General features: G+C 39.9%; 2 protein-coding genes and 1 long non-coding RNA gene across 4 annotated transcripts in view; 2 read left to right on the top strand and 1 right to left on the bottom strand.

The window, feature by feature from the left end:
* Positions 1–328: 328 nt before the first annotated feature.
* On the top strand, positions 329–10,923 carry LOC124286288 (Golgi SNAP receptor complex member 2-like). Its single transcript, XM_046722641.1, has 2 exons — positions 329–764; positions 10,482–10,923. Exons 1-2 carry the CDS (start codon positions 493–495, stop codon positions 10,843–10,845), a joined length of 636 nt encoding a protein of 211 aa, XP_046578597.1. The 5' UTR covers positions 329–492; the 3' UTR covers positions 10,846–10,923.
* Positions 4,361–17,425, bottom strand: part of LOC124286291 — a 19,619-nt gene continuing 6,554 nt past the window's right edge. The window contains exons 3-4 of the long non-coding RNA XR_006901003.1: positions 8,519–8,525; positions 4,361–4,371 (exon numbers count right to left, since the gene is read on the bottom strand). This is a non-coding gene — a long non-coding RNA (uncharacterized LOC124286291). The remainder of the gene's footprint in view (positions 4,372–8,518; positions 8,526–17,425) is intronic.
* Positions 12,045–17,425, top strand: part of LOC124286289 (FK506-binding protein 2-like) — a 17,725-nt gene continuing 12,344 nt past the window's right edge. The window contains exons 1-2 of one of the 2 annotated variants that reach the window (XM_046722643.1): positions 12,045–12,096; positions 16,779–16,844. In XM_046722643.1, the coding sequence (XP_046578599.1) occupies positions 12,058–12,096; positions 16,779–16,844 (105 nt within the window). In that variant the 5' untranslated portion in view covers positions 12,045–12,057. Of the gene's footprint in view, positions 12,097–16,484; positions 16,845–17,425 lie in introns of those variants that run through there. The other variant, XM_046722642.1, reaches the window with a different exon arrangement.

Here is a 17,425-nt window from a genome sequence, read left to right as displayed (position 1 = left end):
GCACATCAAATACCCTATTTTCAATTGAAAAAGAACGGTAGGCATGTTAATTGCTTTGTGCAATGTGCATATGTTTCACACTGATACCACACTCATTCGGTCGTTTTCGTATTTATTCGCTGTAATGTTGACATGTACTACCAGATCAGTTCATCTTTTTACAAACCATTGTCGTAATCATAGTGCCTGTAATTACATTTGAAATAGAAGTGGTAACTTCTCCATCACAATAATTCCTTTCACAACAGATCAATTATAAACCCAGTAACACAACCTTGTTGCATTGTTGACAAAAGTAGTATTTTCATGTACGACATGCTGAAAACGCTATTACACCGGAAGTGAAATTCGGCTCGACACGTCGAAGATAACACCGGTGATGTCGATGACATTTTACACATATTGGACAGCAGTACCGTTAGACTATCAACCTAGTAGGAATCGTGGTGGTAAACATTAGTTATTCCTTGCCCAATTGTGTATTCATCAACAATGGAGTCTTTGTACCACCAAACCAACAAATTATTGCACGAAGTGCAAGGCGACCTGGGGAAGATGGAACGTTGCCCAGCTGACAGTGTTCACATTATCGAAAATGAAATTCAAGCGAAGATTGATCATGTTATAAGTTATTCAGAACGGCTTACGATGCTAGTCAATAAAGAACCCCCAACCCGTAGAGCAAACGCTAAACTACGAGTGGACCAACTGAAGTACGACTGCCAGCACCTACAGGCAGCCCTCCGCCAGTTACAACATAAAAGGTGAGACGCCATTCAAGTCACAGTCACAATTTGGAAAGAATTCCAAACATTCCAGACCCATGTTTAGATGGACACTGTTAGGGTTGGTGTTCATATTCGTATTAAATATAATATTTGTTTTTAATTAATAAAAATAATATTATATTTGGTAAGACATTCCCCCCCCCCCCCAAAATTTTAACGATGAGGAAAACTTTATTTGAGTGGCATTTTTAGAAGCAGAATATGTCTTTCAGTATGTTCAGATACAATCGTTAAAACTCATCCTTATCAGATGAGGAATATATATTCAGGTGATATGATTTGACAGAATGAAATTTAAGATACAGCTAATAATACTTTGAAGTGGAGTGTCAGTTAATTTTAGAGGGTTATAGCTAAAACGGCACCACAGCAGAACGGCACCAAATTTGTTCGGCGACAACGGCACCATATTGGTGAAAAAGGCTACTGATTTCTGGGCTAAAACGGCACCATATATAAAACAAAGTATGACGTTGACTTATGTTTTATTTCATTTCATTATAACATTAGCAAGATTATATCAAAATATGAGTCATTCTCAAAATCTGTGCATATTTATGTTAGATGTTTGTACCCGACAAACTTAAGTCAAAATCAAACAAAAAATATTATGGTAACTAACTTATCCCAGTATATTCTACACTTTACAGTAACAAAATTAGGGAAAATATATTTTTAAATTTACTTTACACCAACCAATTTTACTCAATTTTCATGTGTCACAACTCCAGTGGCTGATGTCACAGATGTACCATTTGATTTTTTTTCTTTTTCATAAGAAATAAATATACAATTTCAAAACTCATTGGCCATGTTATATTGTAAAACTAGATATTTTAATATATATGTACATTAAAAAAATATTATCTTTGGATTTTTTCTTTTCAAAATGATGTTACAAATTTCCATAAAAGGCTAACTATCTTGTCGTGAACCTGGATAGGCTGACTTGGTTGACACATGTCATCGGTTCCCAACAAGCCTGGTGATCACTATATAGACGCAACTCCAGTACATTGTTGCTGAATAGCTGGATACATAATTGAAATAATTTGACAACAAAAGCAAAATACTGTGACAAAATAACAGATAAAAAAGATTGAATAATAAATATGTTCGGTATGGTGTTGGTTATGCCTAGCAACTAAATGAGCAGCCACGGAAAATCAAGTTATATAAAACTTGCCTTACATTGAATATATACGTAGATTTAATAATTACCTGAAGCGGTTACTTTTAGAAATGAACTGTTGTAATGAGTTCAGAATGTCACTATTAGTTGAGTTATTCAATGCGCGTTATCGTATAAAGTAGCTTTCACATCATATCCTTGAATATAAAAAATACACCCTTTGTTCTTAAATTTTGATAGTTCCGACATAATAGTAGATGTATTTACTATCTGCAATCCGATTATCTTATAACAAACTAGTTTTCCCCATAAGATTTTAGTTGGTGCCGTTTTCGCCATAAGATTTGTAGCCGTTTTCGCCAAGTCGAGGTTCCGTTATGTCCAAATGGTGCCGCTTTCGCCAGGTGCCGTTTTGCTGTGGGGACGTTTTGGCCTGAACCCATTTTAGACGGTAGTATACAGGACAAAAATAGTTAAGGATATATGTACATTTTGAAATTATGAATACGGATCTATTTAATCATTGACACACTGATAAAATATCCATCATAAAAATACCAATATACCTAACATATTTTGTCCAGTATATATAATGGATATGATTTGTTATAATGATTTTTAAGACAATTTCTAGTTTCCTAACACTGCCATGCTGCCCGACTGTGGCTAAAGAAACCAGTCCCAGAAAATATTTTAATGAAAATTGTAAATGAAGAGGAACAAGTTTAATGGATTGACAACTTCTTTATTGCAATAAATGTGATGGCTTTGTGTAGATGCTAAGACCATTTTCAAGCAAGTGTTTGCATGTCATTCAGTCATGCTTTCCAATTATTTCGTTGGAGAATTCTAACGATGTATTTTTCGTTTTTGCAATTGAACAATTTAATTTTGTCAACAATCAATCAATGACAGTGCCCCAACTAGCTGCAGTTACCATATCTCTTGTGTCATTGCTGGAGGCTATGGAATGTACCATAAGAACTGTCAGCCAAAAGAACACTTCGACATCTTAGATTGTCTGCAAATCGTAAAATATTTCATAAATCAATGGAAGTTTTTTCATCATTCACTTACCTCCAGATGTGTAGTCTCTGCTTCATCGAATCTTTGAATATGGATTCCAGATCAAAATCAAAGGTGGTTTATTCAATTAGGTTGCCTTCTTGTTTTCCCTAACCAGTACCAGTAAAGTGATGAAGGCGATGGGGGAAAACTACAGCGTATTTGTTGTCTTGACCAAAGCAGAGCTCAAGATAAACTATCTATATAAAAAATACACAGCAAAGTTAGTATTGTTTGCTTGCAAATACGCGTATAACATTTTCTGAAAAAACAATGGTATAGCACCACTCAGCATTGTTCATGATGTAAACCAAGTACCCATGTATCCTTTCAACTAGCATACCCTTGTTCCTTCATACCCTTTGCAGATCTATATACATAAGTCAAAAGCAGGCATCTCTCTGGAGAATCTCCCCTGAAAAAACTTGTTTTTGTTGTTTCTGATATTATTAGTTGAAACTGATGGTGTTACCATGGTTACATGTGGTATCAACCTTTTACCGAGTTTACTAGTGTCAGTCTCATTAGTTGGACCTTTGAACTTGTTGAGAGTTAATGCCTTGTTTGAGTGGCATTATCAGTGAATCATATGACTCTGGGAAGTGACCTTTGACCTCTTGTATGTGTTGCATGATGTTACTATTCTTGTTATGCAGAAGGTGTTGTGTGATTATTAAAGTGATGTTTTGTTTTTGTATGTAGTGTATGATAATAACTAGTGTATCAACCAGGAACTTCAACTTATCTTTGGGGTGGTGGGGTAGCCTGGTGGTTAAGGAGTCCTCTCGTCTACAACGAAGACCTGGGTTTGATTCCCCACATGGGTACATAGTGTGCAGCCTATTTCTGGTGTCCCCACCGTGATATTGCTGGAATATAGCAGCATAAAAACTCACTCACTTCAACTTATCGTTATCAGTGGTATTGAAATGCCTGTTGTACGTGTGGAAAACTTCCATATTGTAATGATCATGATGATACCAATGCTTAGCATAATTATGTTGCTCAGCACTGTTCACAATTGGGTCACTTCATTGGGCTTCATTAGGTATGTTGAATCATTAGTCCCGCTAAATACTTTCACGCTAAATACCGCTATGGCGCAGAAATGGAATATTGTTGTGTAAAAATGCCTACTGGATTTGTATCAGACTATACATTTGTGTTAATGAGTAGAGAAGATGTTCATGAAGTTACTTTTCCTTATCCTGACTCATGCTTAATTGCTTGTCTCTTTCTTCTTGCGAATGATAGTGGAACACTTGAATCCCCTTTGAAGCTCCCTTCAAAAAAGCGGACGTAAAATCACTCACCCAGTGTTACCTCCCTTGTGACTCTTTTGGCGGGAAAATGCGTCACATGATCAGATATGCCCCTCACTCTCTCCTTCGACCTTGAGGACGGTTGTGAGAGTGCCTGGGTCCCCTATACGGCATTATATCCTTTATTTTTTAGGCCTTTACTACTAAGTTAGATGTATACGGTTTTAGGATTAATATACCAACAATATGGTTTGAAATTTTGTCAGAATTATCGGTATTTGTTCACGTTGTTGACATGTGTTTTCATCGTGTTTACATTTGATGAAATCTTGCAGTCGTTGCAGATACCGGTTGTCGTTTGCTGATCCACATTTAATATATCCTAATTGTACTTCTCCATGTTCTTCCAGCTTTTTCTGTCAGTTTTGTCAGCATTTATCTGAATTTGAATTTAATAATTATTTAAATTACATTTTTAGGCGTGCCAAGGACAGGTCTAGACGACTTTCACAAGTCACGTCTAAACCAAATGATTGCGTTGATAACCGTTTGTTGTTGCCTACTGACATTCACCATTCTAGTAGTTTACCGGCTGTGTCTACGGTAGTGGTGTAACGATTCATCGATAGTATCGATGTTTGCATCGTCAACTACTCGATATGAGTGCATCGATACAAAACACGTTTAGGCAATATATCAGGATATTTATATCGCGAGGGTCCATGATACATCGATGTATCGCCACAAGAGACGATATTCCGATACTACTTAAATATTACTTAAAGTTGTAGGGAGTATTGCATAAGTAATAGGAAGGGAGTCTCTTTGAAATTTTTCTGAATTTTAAAAACAAACTGAACCTAAAAGGAATTATTTTGTGTCTGCCATCTTTTTTTACATGAACAAAAGAGTTAGTGTATCAGTGAAAGAAGTGTGAACATTTTTCAGTCTCTGTTAACTGTAAAGACTTGTCTTTAAGTAATTGAAACATGTTTTAGTTGTTTGACAATTAACACCATTTATTAACAACTATGAACGATGTCTTAGCTTTGTTAAGAAAGAGAAGATAAAATTTAGAAAGCATACTTAAGAGTTTTTTCAGTGATTCTGGTATAAATTACTGTATAAATTGTCTGTGAAAGCATTGGTGCAGAAACACAACTTTCCAAGGGAAACCTGGATCAAGGTATACTGAATATGTTTGATTGTATTAAATGCTGAAACTTAATTACATGAACAGCCTTTTAAGTGTGTGTGAATGTAACACATGTTCTGCCTAATAACAAATAAAGATTCAGTCATTTTATCTATCATATATGTCCTGTTTTTAGAATTGTAAAGTATCGGGATACGTATCGTATCGCCATCACTGTATCGTGATGATAATCGTCTCGCAGGTTCCTTGCCAATACTTTCATGATATATCATCTCGCCTCATTAAACTGGTATCGGGATATATCGTCTCGCCACTAAGGCCACGATACACAGCTCTAGTCTACGGAGCAGGTCGCTGTGACTGACGGCAGCTCCGGCTCCAAGAAGAGGTCGTCTACATCAACTATAACCTCATCGCAGTTGAAGAAGTCGAGGGCATCGTCTTCTCAGAAGAAAAAGTCGTCTACTAACAAGACTCCGGCGAAGTCTTCACATGGGGCAGCGCTTAAGATGAGATCTTTTGCTACAGAGATCATCCCAGCAGATGAAGTAGACGTTTATGATGAGCCACCCATCCTCATCCCTGAAGTGCCAGTGAGGAAGAAGACGAGGTCTTTATCTACAGTAACAGCAGCAGTCATCTCAACGCAGTCAGACGTTTTATCAACGCAGACATCGGATAGAGATGGCAGTTCGTCACAAGTGCAGCAGTCCTTGGGAGAAGCCTCGGTACTCTCAGATGGGTCGTCCGCAGTGCAGCAGCAGCAGTCGTCGTCGCAGAGCTTCAACCCCCGGGGTCTTCATGCAGCAGTTTACACAGCAGATGTTGGACCTGATGGAACGAAGGTTCGCGCAGGAGAAAGCAGCGACGGAGGCCCCATCTACATCGAGCCAACAATCACAACAGCCAGGGAGACAGTCTACTTACATCGGTATTACGCGGCGAAATCCTTCGTGCGTTTTCCACTCATCCTGCTATACACGTGTTCACTCGTGTAACTCCGGGAGATTACGGGCAAGGCCGAGTGTTGATGAAGAAATCAACGACTGCACAAGATTTTACGAGGATCATTTTCCTGCAACACCGGTGACGTCACATCGCGGGAATCTGAGATGAATCAAATGCTGCAATTTGATTGGTCCATGAGAGACAATGCCTTGCGCAGAAGTCGGGCATAGCTCACATACCAGGAAGTCGTCTACAGGTGTAAACAACTTTTCAATGTGGGAGAAAGGCTCCATTTACAGTCAAGTTAGCAGGGTACAGCATGTTTCGACTGTCTCCACGGGCCATAGGACCTTACCTGTCAGCAGATTGAAGATTGTTTATCCGGCGATTTGCAGCAACATACATTTGACGATTTTTGCTCGAGGCAGCCAGTCTACTATAAATAGACTTCATAGCGATGGCAGTTCCAGTACATCTAGAGACGACGAATTATGCATCATCACTGCACTTTGTTGGGATTCTGAGGACAAGTCTTCTTGACATATTATCGGAAGATTGAAGAAATAAACTTCAAGTCAGGATTCCAGAACCGGACATTACTCCGTTTCCATTACGGACATGGCAAGGGTTCCACTAGCTACTTACTTACAACGTAGGATATGAGCAGATTTCTGGGAAGATGTTCATCTCACCACAGAATCACATGGTCGTCTCAGAGGATCGTTGGGTCAAGATACAACAAATGATATCTCAAGCACTACTCTCTCCGTTACCTCTACGAAGTTGGCAGAGCCTACTTGGTCTTCTCATGTCAGCACAAGACATGACACACAGAGGACGACTACAACTGCGCCCACTACAAGTGTTCGTGAACGCTCATCTAGACAGTCTGGACTCCTTCGGACTACCTGACGGGCTGAAACCATATCTTCTATGGTAGACTCGGAAGTCGAATGTTTGTGGAGGAAACTACTTATCAGAGCCGGAGTGCAACACTCATCTCTACGTAGATACATCACTTCAAGGCTGGGAAGTTCACCTTGACAACGAAGTGGCAGCAGGGAAATTGTTGAGTCAGGAGCAGAGTCTGCACATCACCATGCTTGAGATGAAAGGAGTAATAAACACCTTACTACACTGGTCCAGCATACTGAGGAACGCACAACTGATGATCCATACGGACAACTCCAGAGTGGCGTTCCACATCAACAAACAAGGATCAACAAGGTCAAGGAATCTTCTAGACCTCAGCTTTCATCTGTTCAGCATAATAGACAACCTGAACATCGACATAAAGCATGCCACATTCCCTAAGCCAAGAATGTGATAGCAGACGCCCTATCTCGTCCAACACAACCATCCCCAACGGAATGGATGTTACATCCAGAAGTCTTCAGATGCATCATACAGAGGATAGGATATCCGCTGATAGACCTGTTTACCAAAATTCGTCTCTCCGGTTCCAGATCCACAAGCATGGGCAACAGATGCTCTAAGCATCTCCTGGGAAGGACTATGCATTTCCACAGGTGTTGCAGAAAATCAAGCAGACAAAGAAGCTGCAACTGATTTTGGTCGCGCCCTACTGGCCAGCGAGGGTATGGTTTCCTATCCTCATACAGGTACTAGGAAGTCCAACCATACAACTCCCAGAGTGGCCGAACCTACTAATTCATCTGCACACCAAGCATGCACACGGGAATCCAACAGTATTCCAGCTACACGCATGGATCGTATCAAGACTTGCTTGAAGAAAAGAGGATATTCCGCCAGAGCAGCGAAAGCAGTCACACTAGTTCTACGTAGATCAACCCGCAACTTGTACGACAACAAGTGGCAGAGTTTTGAGAAATGTGCATTTGAGGAAAGGCTTCACGGCAATGAAAGCAACACATCCTCAAGTGGCGGAATACCTTTGTCACCTAAGACAAACGAGGCGGTTAAAAGGTTCAACACTTTCTACATACCTAGCGGCCCTCAGCATGGTTATCACCATGAAGACAGGTATTAAGCTGACCAAAGTACCAGAGATACTGGCTCTACTGGAAGACCAACAAAAGAAATTTAAAGCGCATGCTTGGGATCTCAATGTAGTCTTACAGCATCTCACCAGTGACGCTTACGAACCACTAGAAAGGACATCCTATGAGTTTTTAGCACATAAAACTCTGTTCCTGGTCGCCTTGGAAACAGCAGCTCGGATATCAGAAATACATGCTCTGGACTTTGAACGAATACGATATGATGCACATTGCAATATCATACATTTGGGATTGAGATGGGATTTCATAGCAAAGAACCAACTGCCCAGTCAGCCAGACAGACAACTCCACATCCCAGCACTCTCGTCAATCCTTGGGCCACAGGATACTCAGGATCTATCCTTATGTCCAGTCAGAGCTTTAAAAGTCTACCTACAAAGGTCTAAGACGAGGAGACGAAAATTCAAGCGCCTTTTCGTCCCTCTATCTACGGAGAATCCTACAGAAATCTCAAGTACAATATCAATATGGATCAGAGCCATCATCTTAAGAGCCTACAAAGCAACAGGACTTGAGCCTCCACGAGCCTCCAATCCTCATGAAGTCAGAGCACTGGAATTGACACTCGCTGTACATGGAAACTGTTCCATCTCGACAATAATGGAGGGCTGCTATTGGAAGTCAGAGACGGTGTTTGCCAACCACTACCTCAGAGACATTGCTACCGAGGAGGTCTCTGGCATCCACCAGTTTGGGCCTCTTGTTGTAGCACAACAATTGACGGTTCCTCAAAGGCGCTGAGATGAATCTCACCCTTTTATCACATGACTTGTAAAAGCCAGCGCTTGGAAGAGTTAGAGCTTAGAGTCTATGTGCACGTCTAAGATAGGCTAGCATGAGTGACAGACCCTATAAGCACTTACTCGTATATGAAGAAGGGTCACTTCTCCATTGATGCGGAAATCAAATCATGGAGTCGTATAAATCCACTTTTACTGTCAGGAGAAGCGGTTACGGAAAATCTGACACGTTGTGGTCCCCCAAAAACTCATCAGAGGAAGCTGGAAGGAAGGATCAGCATAGTACTATAAGAAGTTCCCACAGGGGGGTATGCAGGACGTAAATCAGCATGGAATCCAGAGTGGCTTGACCCACCACTGTTTCCGTTTGATTCTACAAGCAATTAAGCATGAGTCAGGAGAAGGAGAAATATGTAATTTTTTTATTAAAATTCATATTTTATACTTATCCTGACTCATGAGGTAAGCCCTCCCAACCTCCCCTCATGGCACTCTTGATTCCCTGTAATCCAGGTGTCGGGCGCTTATTCAGGAGAGAGTGAGGGGCATATCTGATCATGTGACGCATTTTCCCGCCAAAAGAGTCACAAGGGAGATAACACTGGGTGAGTGATTTTATGTCCGCTTTTTTGAAGGGAGCTTCAAAAGGAGATTCAAGTGTTCCACTATCATTCGCAAGAAGAAAGAGACAAGCAATTAAGCATGAGTCAGGATAAGTATAAAATATCAATTTTGATAAAAAAATTACATATTTTACATCAGAGATACTGTAGAAATATTGACATCAGTTCTTGAATGAATACTAGTCCAGGAAGAGAGAATTATTTTTAAAAAATCATACTCTTTGATATATCATATATACCGGTATGTGACATTGACAGTTTGTTGGTGGTCAGCTACATAGCAGCTGTCTGTCTTGTGAAAACAATTCATGTCCTGTGTGCAGTCATCTATCTGGCTGTGTATACTGTTCTGTCTTATATTCCATTTCTCATTGAGTAGGCTTTGAGTAGACAAAACCTTTTCAATGGTGGTCAAATGAAACACAAGGTATATTTGGGGTAACACTTTCTCATTTGGGATTTGAACTTTCACTCTCAGAGTAAGGCACTTAATCACCAGAATACAAAGTCAGCAACTTAACCCACTCAGCCACTGAGGCTACCACAAAAATGTAAAGCTCACAGCTGGTAGTCTAGACCGCAAATTGTGTGCAAGCCTTTCTAACATATGTAACATAGCATGGATTCCATATGCAGAGATATATCATATTTCAAACATCTATTTACATTAACATTTAAACATACACAGTATCACATTGTGGACATTCTCTATTATTCATTGCCAGATATGTTCGAGAAGAAGAGGAGAGGGAAAGAGAGGCTCTTCTCACGACATCTTTCACTGCCAATGATGACACATCCATCTTTATTGACGCATCTGTCCAGCATCATAGTCGACTTCAAAATGCCCATCGGGGGTTGGATGATGCCATCGGTTCCAGTTCCAGCATTCTGCAGAATCTTCGCGATCAGAGAAGTACACTGAAGGGAGTGCACAAGAAGATTTTGGACATTGCTAACCATCTTGGTTTGACTAACACAGTGATGAGAATTATTGAACGAAGAACTGCTCAAGATAAGATTATCTTCTTTGTTGGTGTTTTAGTCACCTGTATCATTATGTATCTTGTATGGAAGTATCTTTCATAAGTCTGTTGTTACCCGTGAAATATTCCATTGCCATGTCATTTAATCAGAAATAAATTATTGTTGTTAAATGCTCTTTTTGTATATCTGTGTTTGTCTTTTTTGTTATCAGCATCCGATAGGGATTTTAGCTTGGTTGTCTCCAGAAACCTGTTGCTTTTCATGGAACTGAGAGGCCTGTGGTCCTGTGCATATAGCTGAGGTCACAAATCAGACGAAGTTACTCTATGTTGGGTGCGGACACACCTTGGATGGCAGACCGTGTTTGGCAGCTTGACTCCAGAGAGTGTCTGGGACTTCAGTCCTGCCCCACAACGAAGCACATATGATACATATGGTCTCACTTTTGCTGCTGTTCACCCAGCAGAAAATGGGTACCCAGTGGAATAAGTCATGTGACTATAATGTTCTAGCACCTAACAGGCAGCTTGGGTGCTGTGCCTTGATTGTTAGCGCTATGAGCATACCTAGTGTGGAGTTTGGCACTATATAAAGGGACACATTATTATTATTATTATTATAAACTAAATTGAATGGGTAGTCATCCTGATTGATTTGCAGATTGTGTGGCATCATATCCTACAGGCTCCTGTGACATAGCCACAATAAACATACCAGTGTTAAACAAAGAAATATGGTATCTGTCGTCAGGTGGTCAAGTACGTAATGACCACCATCAAACATGTCAAATGACTTCTGGCACTGAATCATATTTACTCAGCTACTCTACCGAGTAATGCTTTAATTTCAAATTATTTGTAAATATTGATGTAGTTATTTAATACATAACTGACTGACTGAGTTTGGTTTTACGCCGCTTTTAGCAATATTCCAGCAACATCACGGCGGGGGACACCAGAAATGGGCTTCATATTTAATACATAAGATCAAGGTGTTGACATCACTGTATGAACAGATAATGGCATAGTTTAGAAGTCTGATGTTAATGAAATTTACGACATATACAGCACCCCTGTTTAATTCATTGTACTTGAGGTTTTAAATATTGCCCAGTTTGGTCATATAAATGTAAATTCGAACATGGTAAAAAAGTAAGATGTTTTGACAGCTAAGGAAGGTGACTGTACCGACTTTTGCCTGGCGTCAGTGAAGAAGTAATCATACGTTTCTGAGGAATGGACTCTTCCAAGTACTGCTTCACGTCGTTGTTTGATTGGGAGAGCTGCCAGGTCAAACAGACGAAACCAGGAAGTCATGGCACTGTCTCCAACGCGTGTTTTGCAGTTATGTTTGGTGTCTTTGCTTGTAATTGCAGAATATCAGTGTTTGGATTTCCCTTTTGGTGAAATTTCAAAAAAAGAGTGCTTTCAAGGAAATTTTTGTCAGTCATTAAATACAAAAGAAACTATTGTGCTTTGATAAATAAACCGCTGTGATCAGTATTGCTAACATAATCAGTGGAAAGGATGCCCATGAAAAATGCCACCATACAATTGTGCATACAGGATATAAGCATACAGGTGTGCCTCAGTCAGGGCAGTATACAGGTGTGCATCAGTCAGGACAATATACAGGCATGCATCAGTCATGATAATATACAGGTGTGCATATGTCAGGGCAGTGTACATGTATGCATCAGTCAGGGTAATATACAGGTGTGCATCAGTCAGGGCAATATACAGGCAGGCATCAGTCCGGGCAGTATACAGGTGTGCATCAGTCAGGGCAGTATACAGTCATGCATCAGTCAGGGCAATATACAGGTATGCATCTATCAGGGCAGTGTACATGTATGCATAAGTCAGGGCAGTATACAGGCATGCATCAGTCAGAGCAGTATAAAGGTGTACATCTGTCAGGGCAATATACAGGCGTGCATCAGTCATGACAGTATTCAAGTGCATCAGTCAGGGCAGTTTACAGGTTTGCATCAATCAGGGCAATATACAGGTGTGCATCAGTCAGGGCAATATACAGGTATGTATCAGTCAGGGCAGTATACAGGTGTGCATCAGTCAGGGCAGTATACATGTGTGCATCAGTCAGGGCATTATACAGGTATGCATCTATCAGGGCAGTGTACATGTATGCATAAGTCAGGGCAGTATACAGGCATGCATCAGTCAGGGCAATATACAGGTATGCATCTATCAGGGCAGTGTACATGTATGCATAAGTCAGGGCAGTATACAGTCATGCATCAGTCAGGGCAATATACAGGTATGCATCTATCAGGGCAGTGTACATGTATGCATAAGTCAGGGCAGTATACAGGCATGCATCAGTCAGAGCAGTATAAAGGTGTACATCTGTCAGGGCAATATACAGGTAATCATCAGTCAGGGTAATATACAGGCGTGCATCAGTCATGACAGTATTCAAGTGCATCAGTCAGGGCAGTTTACAGGTTTGCATCAATCAGGGCAATATACAGGTGTGCATCAGTCAGGGCAATATACAGGTATGTATCAGTCAGGGCATTATACAGGTGTGCATCAGTCAGGGCAGTATACAAGTGTACATCTGTCAGGCCAGTATACAGGCATGCATATGTCAGGGCAGTATACATGTGTGCATCAGTCAGGGCATTATACAGGTATGCATCAGTCAGGGCAGTATACATGTGTGCATCAGTCAGGACTGTATACAAGTGTACATCTGTCAGGCCAGTATACAGGCATGCATCAGTCAGGGCAGTATACATGTGTGCATCAGTCAGGGCATTATACAGGTATGCATCTATCAGGGCTGTATACAAGTGTACATCAGTAAGGCCAGTATACAGGTATGCATCCGTCATGGCAATATACAAGTGTGCATCTGTCAGGGCAGTATACAGGTGTCCATCTGTCAGGGCAATATACATGTGTGCATCGGTCAGGGCTGTATACAAGTGTCCATCTGTCAGGGCAATATACATGTGTGCATCGGTCAGGGCTGTATACAAGTGTACATCTGTCAGGCCAATATACAGGCATGCATCAGTCAGGGCAATATACATGTGTGCATCAGTCAGGGCAGTATACAAGTGTACATCAGTAAGGCCAGTATACAGGTATGCATCAGTCAGAGCAATATACATGTGTGCATCAGTCAGGGCATTATACAGGTATGCATCAGTCAGGGCAGTATACATGTGTGCATCAGTCAGGACTGTATACAAGTGTACATCTGTCAGGCCAATATACAGGCATGCATCAGTCAGGGCAATATACATGTGTGCATCAGTCAGGGCAGTATACAAGTGTACATCAGTAAGGCCAGTATACAGGTATGCATCAGTCAGAGCAATATACATGTGTGCATCAGTCAGGGCAATATACATGTGTGCATCAGTCAGGGCAGTATACAAGTGTACATCAGTCAGGGCAATATACAGGTGTGCATCAATCAGGGCAATATACAGGTGTGCATCAGTCATTGCAATATACAGGTGTGCATCAGTCAGGGAAATATACAGGTGTGCATCAGTCAGGGCAATATACATGTGTGCATCAGTCAGGGAAATATACAGGTGTGCATCAGTCAGGGCAATATACAGGTTTAAGTCTGCAGGATGTGACATTACATTTTGATATTTTTATGAATAAAAGCAATAGACATGTATCTCAGTATACAATTTATGAAATGCTATTTCTTCTTTTCACCAAACTTGGACCAACTTTCATACTCTCAAAGTCTCTATCGTGCAAAACAGCTGTTCCACTGAGATGCTGCATCTTGTTATACCTGGACATTAAGTGCATTACCAATTCAGTCTTCACAGGTGTTTTACATCCCACATGTCTCTGATGAGGCTTCATTCATACTTTCAGGGTTGACACTGACAAAGACAATGTCACATTTTGTAATATTCATGTTGTTATCACTGAAAATATGACATGTACAAAGTGTAAATATTAATTTCAACACAACTTTGAAATGATTTAGGGAACACTGATCTGAGGTGAATTTAGAACTGTTTATTATTTTTTATTGCAATTTATCTTTGCAATAGAAAAATGAAACGGATACAACAACACAACTACTTGAATGTGAAGCAACTGTTAACATAGTACTTACACTGCAAATCTGGTAAAAACAAGCCTTCTCACTCAAGTTTACACAGTATTAGCGCTTATGGTTATGTGTGGAAAAAAACTCGAAAACATTCGTGCAAAATAACTGAAAAAATGTTTCATTTTTATTTGATCACCCAAACTTGCAGGTTAGCAAAAATCAGAAGACAACAAAATTAATTTTGGCATAATGTTCAGAACGTTTTGGCTTACAAAATGTCTTTGAACATTATATCATTTATATCACTACATGTCAGCTTGATACTGGAGGAGAGACAATCTGATGCTGGTACTACACATGTACCACTTCCGTGAATATAGGCAAACTTTATGGATCACTACTCATTTCGTGAATGACATTTTGATACAGGTGCCCTTGTCAAGCACTCACAACATGTAGTTGTCATCCATAATGTTGGTCTATAATGTACTTCCCATCTTCTGGAGCATTGCCACTCAAAGGAGTCACTTTGGTGAAACCCATGAGTCTAGGCATGATGCTAGACCTTTTCTGCCCAAACCATTTACTGTGCCCTTTTTAACATAAACAAGCTTTTGTGGAACTCAATGTTGAAATTATGATAAAATTGTAAGCACCCCCTGTATTTTTGCAATAATAGGTTTTCAACACGTTACATAAAACTTCTCAGTGGAAAAACATGAGATTGTCTGATCTGTATGATCCTTTGACTCATAAAAAACGACAAAATGACTGGAATCCATGTTGATTTTATGATGATAGTTGCTCACTTGTAAAAACCAACTGATTTCATACAAAACCATGTCTGTGCAAGTATGCCCCAGGAATCTTTAATGTTGAATGTATTGGTGAATGTGAACATTCAAAATGTCATATTGCATGTCTTACATGATTCAAGGTCAGTATCGAGTGTAACCTCCATGTGACTGCATCACAGCCAGTACACTCCTACTCATACCCCCTGTCAGCCTCCTTATCCTCTGAAGGGCAGTCTACACAATTCCTTGTGTAGAGCAGCTTCCAATTGGACCAGGTTCTGTTCAGGAGGATCCCTTTGTTGCACACAACGACCAATCATGTCCCACATATATTCCAAAGGGTTAAAATCGAGGATCATTCAATCATAAGATATGTCACGGGGTGCTTAACTAAGTTCTCTGAGTATATAATGAAACTATATCAGATAAAGCATGGAAACAAATAACTTGACTAAACTTATCTCTTGTGGCATATTTAATTTAATGTAAACATTTTCAATCCTTTTGTTTTTACGTTTTGTTCAACAGAACTTCAACACAAAAATAAGATAAAGTCACATATGGTCAGTGTGAGATTGTATGTCCACCCCATGGAAATAGGCAAGAGCTTACTCTACATAAATGGAATACAATGAAATTTGATATATATTTTTGTTTATTTGAAAGCAGACACTGTTTAATTAAATCATGCAAGCTACACAGACTTATACACAACATATATACATATTTGCTGTATGTTAAGCGAGTGAGTGTATTTAATACAATAATCAGCATTTCAGCTGTATCGCCTGATGAGCAAATATTTTTAGCGGTATTATATTAGTACACTAGTAGAGTTGTCCTACTATCAGACGACCAAATGAAAAGGGTTGTAGATAATGACCTGCAGAAATGTATGCACGATAACCCCGCTTGTGTAAGATTATATATTCAAATCTGTATGAGTTAGATTCTAAAGCGAACATGGTAAAAAGTAAGACGTTTTGACGGCTAAGGAAGGTGACAGTACCGGCTTTTGCCTGGCGTCAGTGAAGCAGTAATCCCCCCGGTTTCTGAGGAAATGGACTCTTCCAAGTACCTGCTTCGCGTCGTTGTTTGATTGGGAGAGCTGCCAGGTCAAGCAGACGAAACCAGGAAGTCATGGCACTGTCTCCAACGCGTGTTTTGCAGTTATGTTTGGTGTCTTTGCTTGTAATTGCAGAATGCTTTGCGAAGAACAAAGACCAAGTTCAAATTGTTGTCGAGGTATGAAAGAAATGTAATATAGCTCTGTCGCTATCAAGGCACGTCTCGCTCGTAATTGATTCCGTTAAACCATCAATAGTATATAATCACTTCGATTACAAGTGGTACATTTCCATTCTGGTAACTGCAATTTTGGTTTGAAATAGGTTTTTGTCTTGTTGGGGTTTTGAGTGTGTCTTTTTCAAGTGCATCAGTGAAGTGTGTGGTAGCGGAGAGCGTATAATGATACTTCTATGAGAAATGGCACCAGTGCATGTGTAATGATATTTAAAAATACTAGCCTAATGAGAACGTCTTAAAATACGAGAATGTAGATAAGAAGTTGTGGCACGTACCGACATGTACACGTTGATCATAGGGATACATTGAACAATATGTCTGGCGAATGATGTTTATTACAATCAGGAACATGTAAACCAGCTACTACAAATCAAATGATACTATATTCTATAATTTGTGAAAGTGAAACAAAATTAAATTGATCAAGTTTAGATGAAACGATTTTAAATACTCATGTACGTAATTACAGCGTACAAGAATAACATTCATCAGTATCAATTCTTTTCAGAAGAATTGCAGAA

This window comes from Haliotis rubra, unplaced genomic scaffold (assembly GCF_003918875.1).
Source record: "Haliotis rubra isolate DU_JTF1 unplaced genomic scaffold, ASM391887v1 Scf38, whole genome shotgun sequence".
In the NCBI taxonomy this organism is placed as follows: Eukaryota; Metazoa; Mollusca; class Gastropoda; order Lepetellida; family Haliotidae; genus Haliotis; species Haliotis rubra.
This window is presented reverse-complemented; position numbering and strand designations above follow the sequence as displayed.

Excerpts from the sequence above, each read along its gene's own strand:
- LOC124286288 (XM_046722641.1), top strand. The coding sequence starts at position 493 with ATGGAGTCTTTGTACCACCAAACCAACAAATTATTGCACGAAGTGCAA. Across the intron at positions 765-10,481 it reads CGCCAGTTACAACATAAAAG|ATATGTTCGAGAAGAAGAGG; the intron begins GTGAGACGCCAT and ends ATTCATTGCCAG.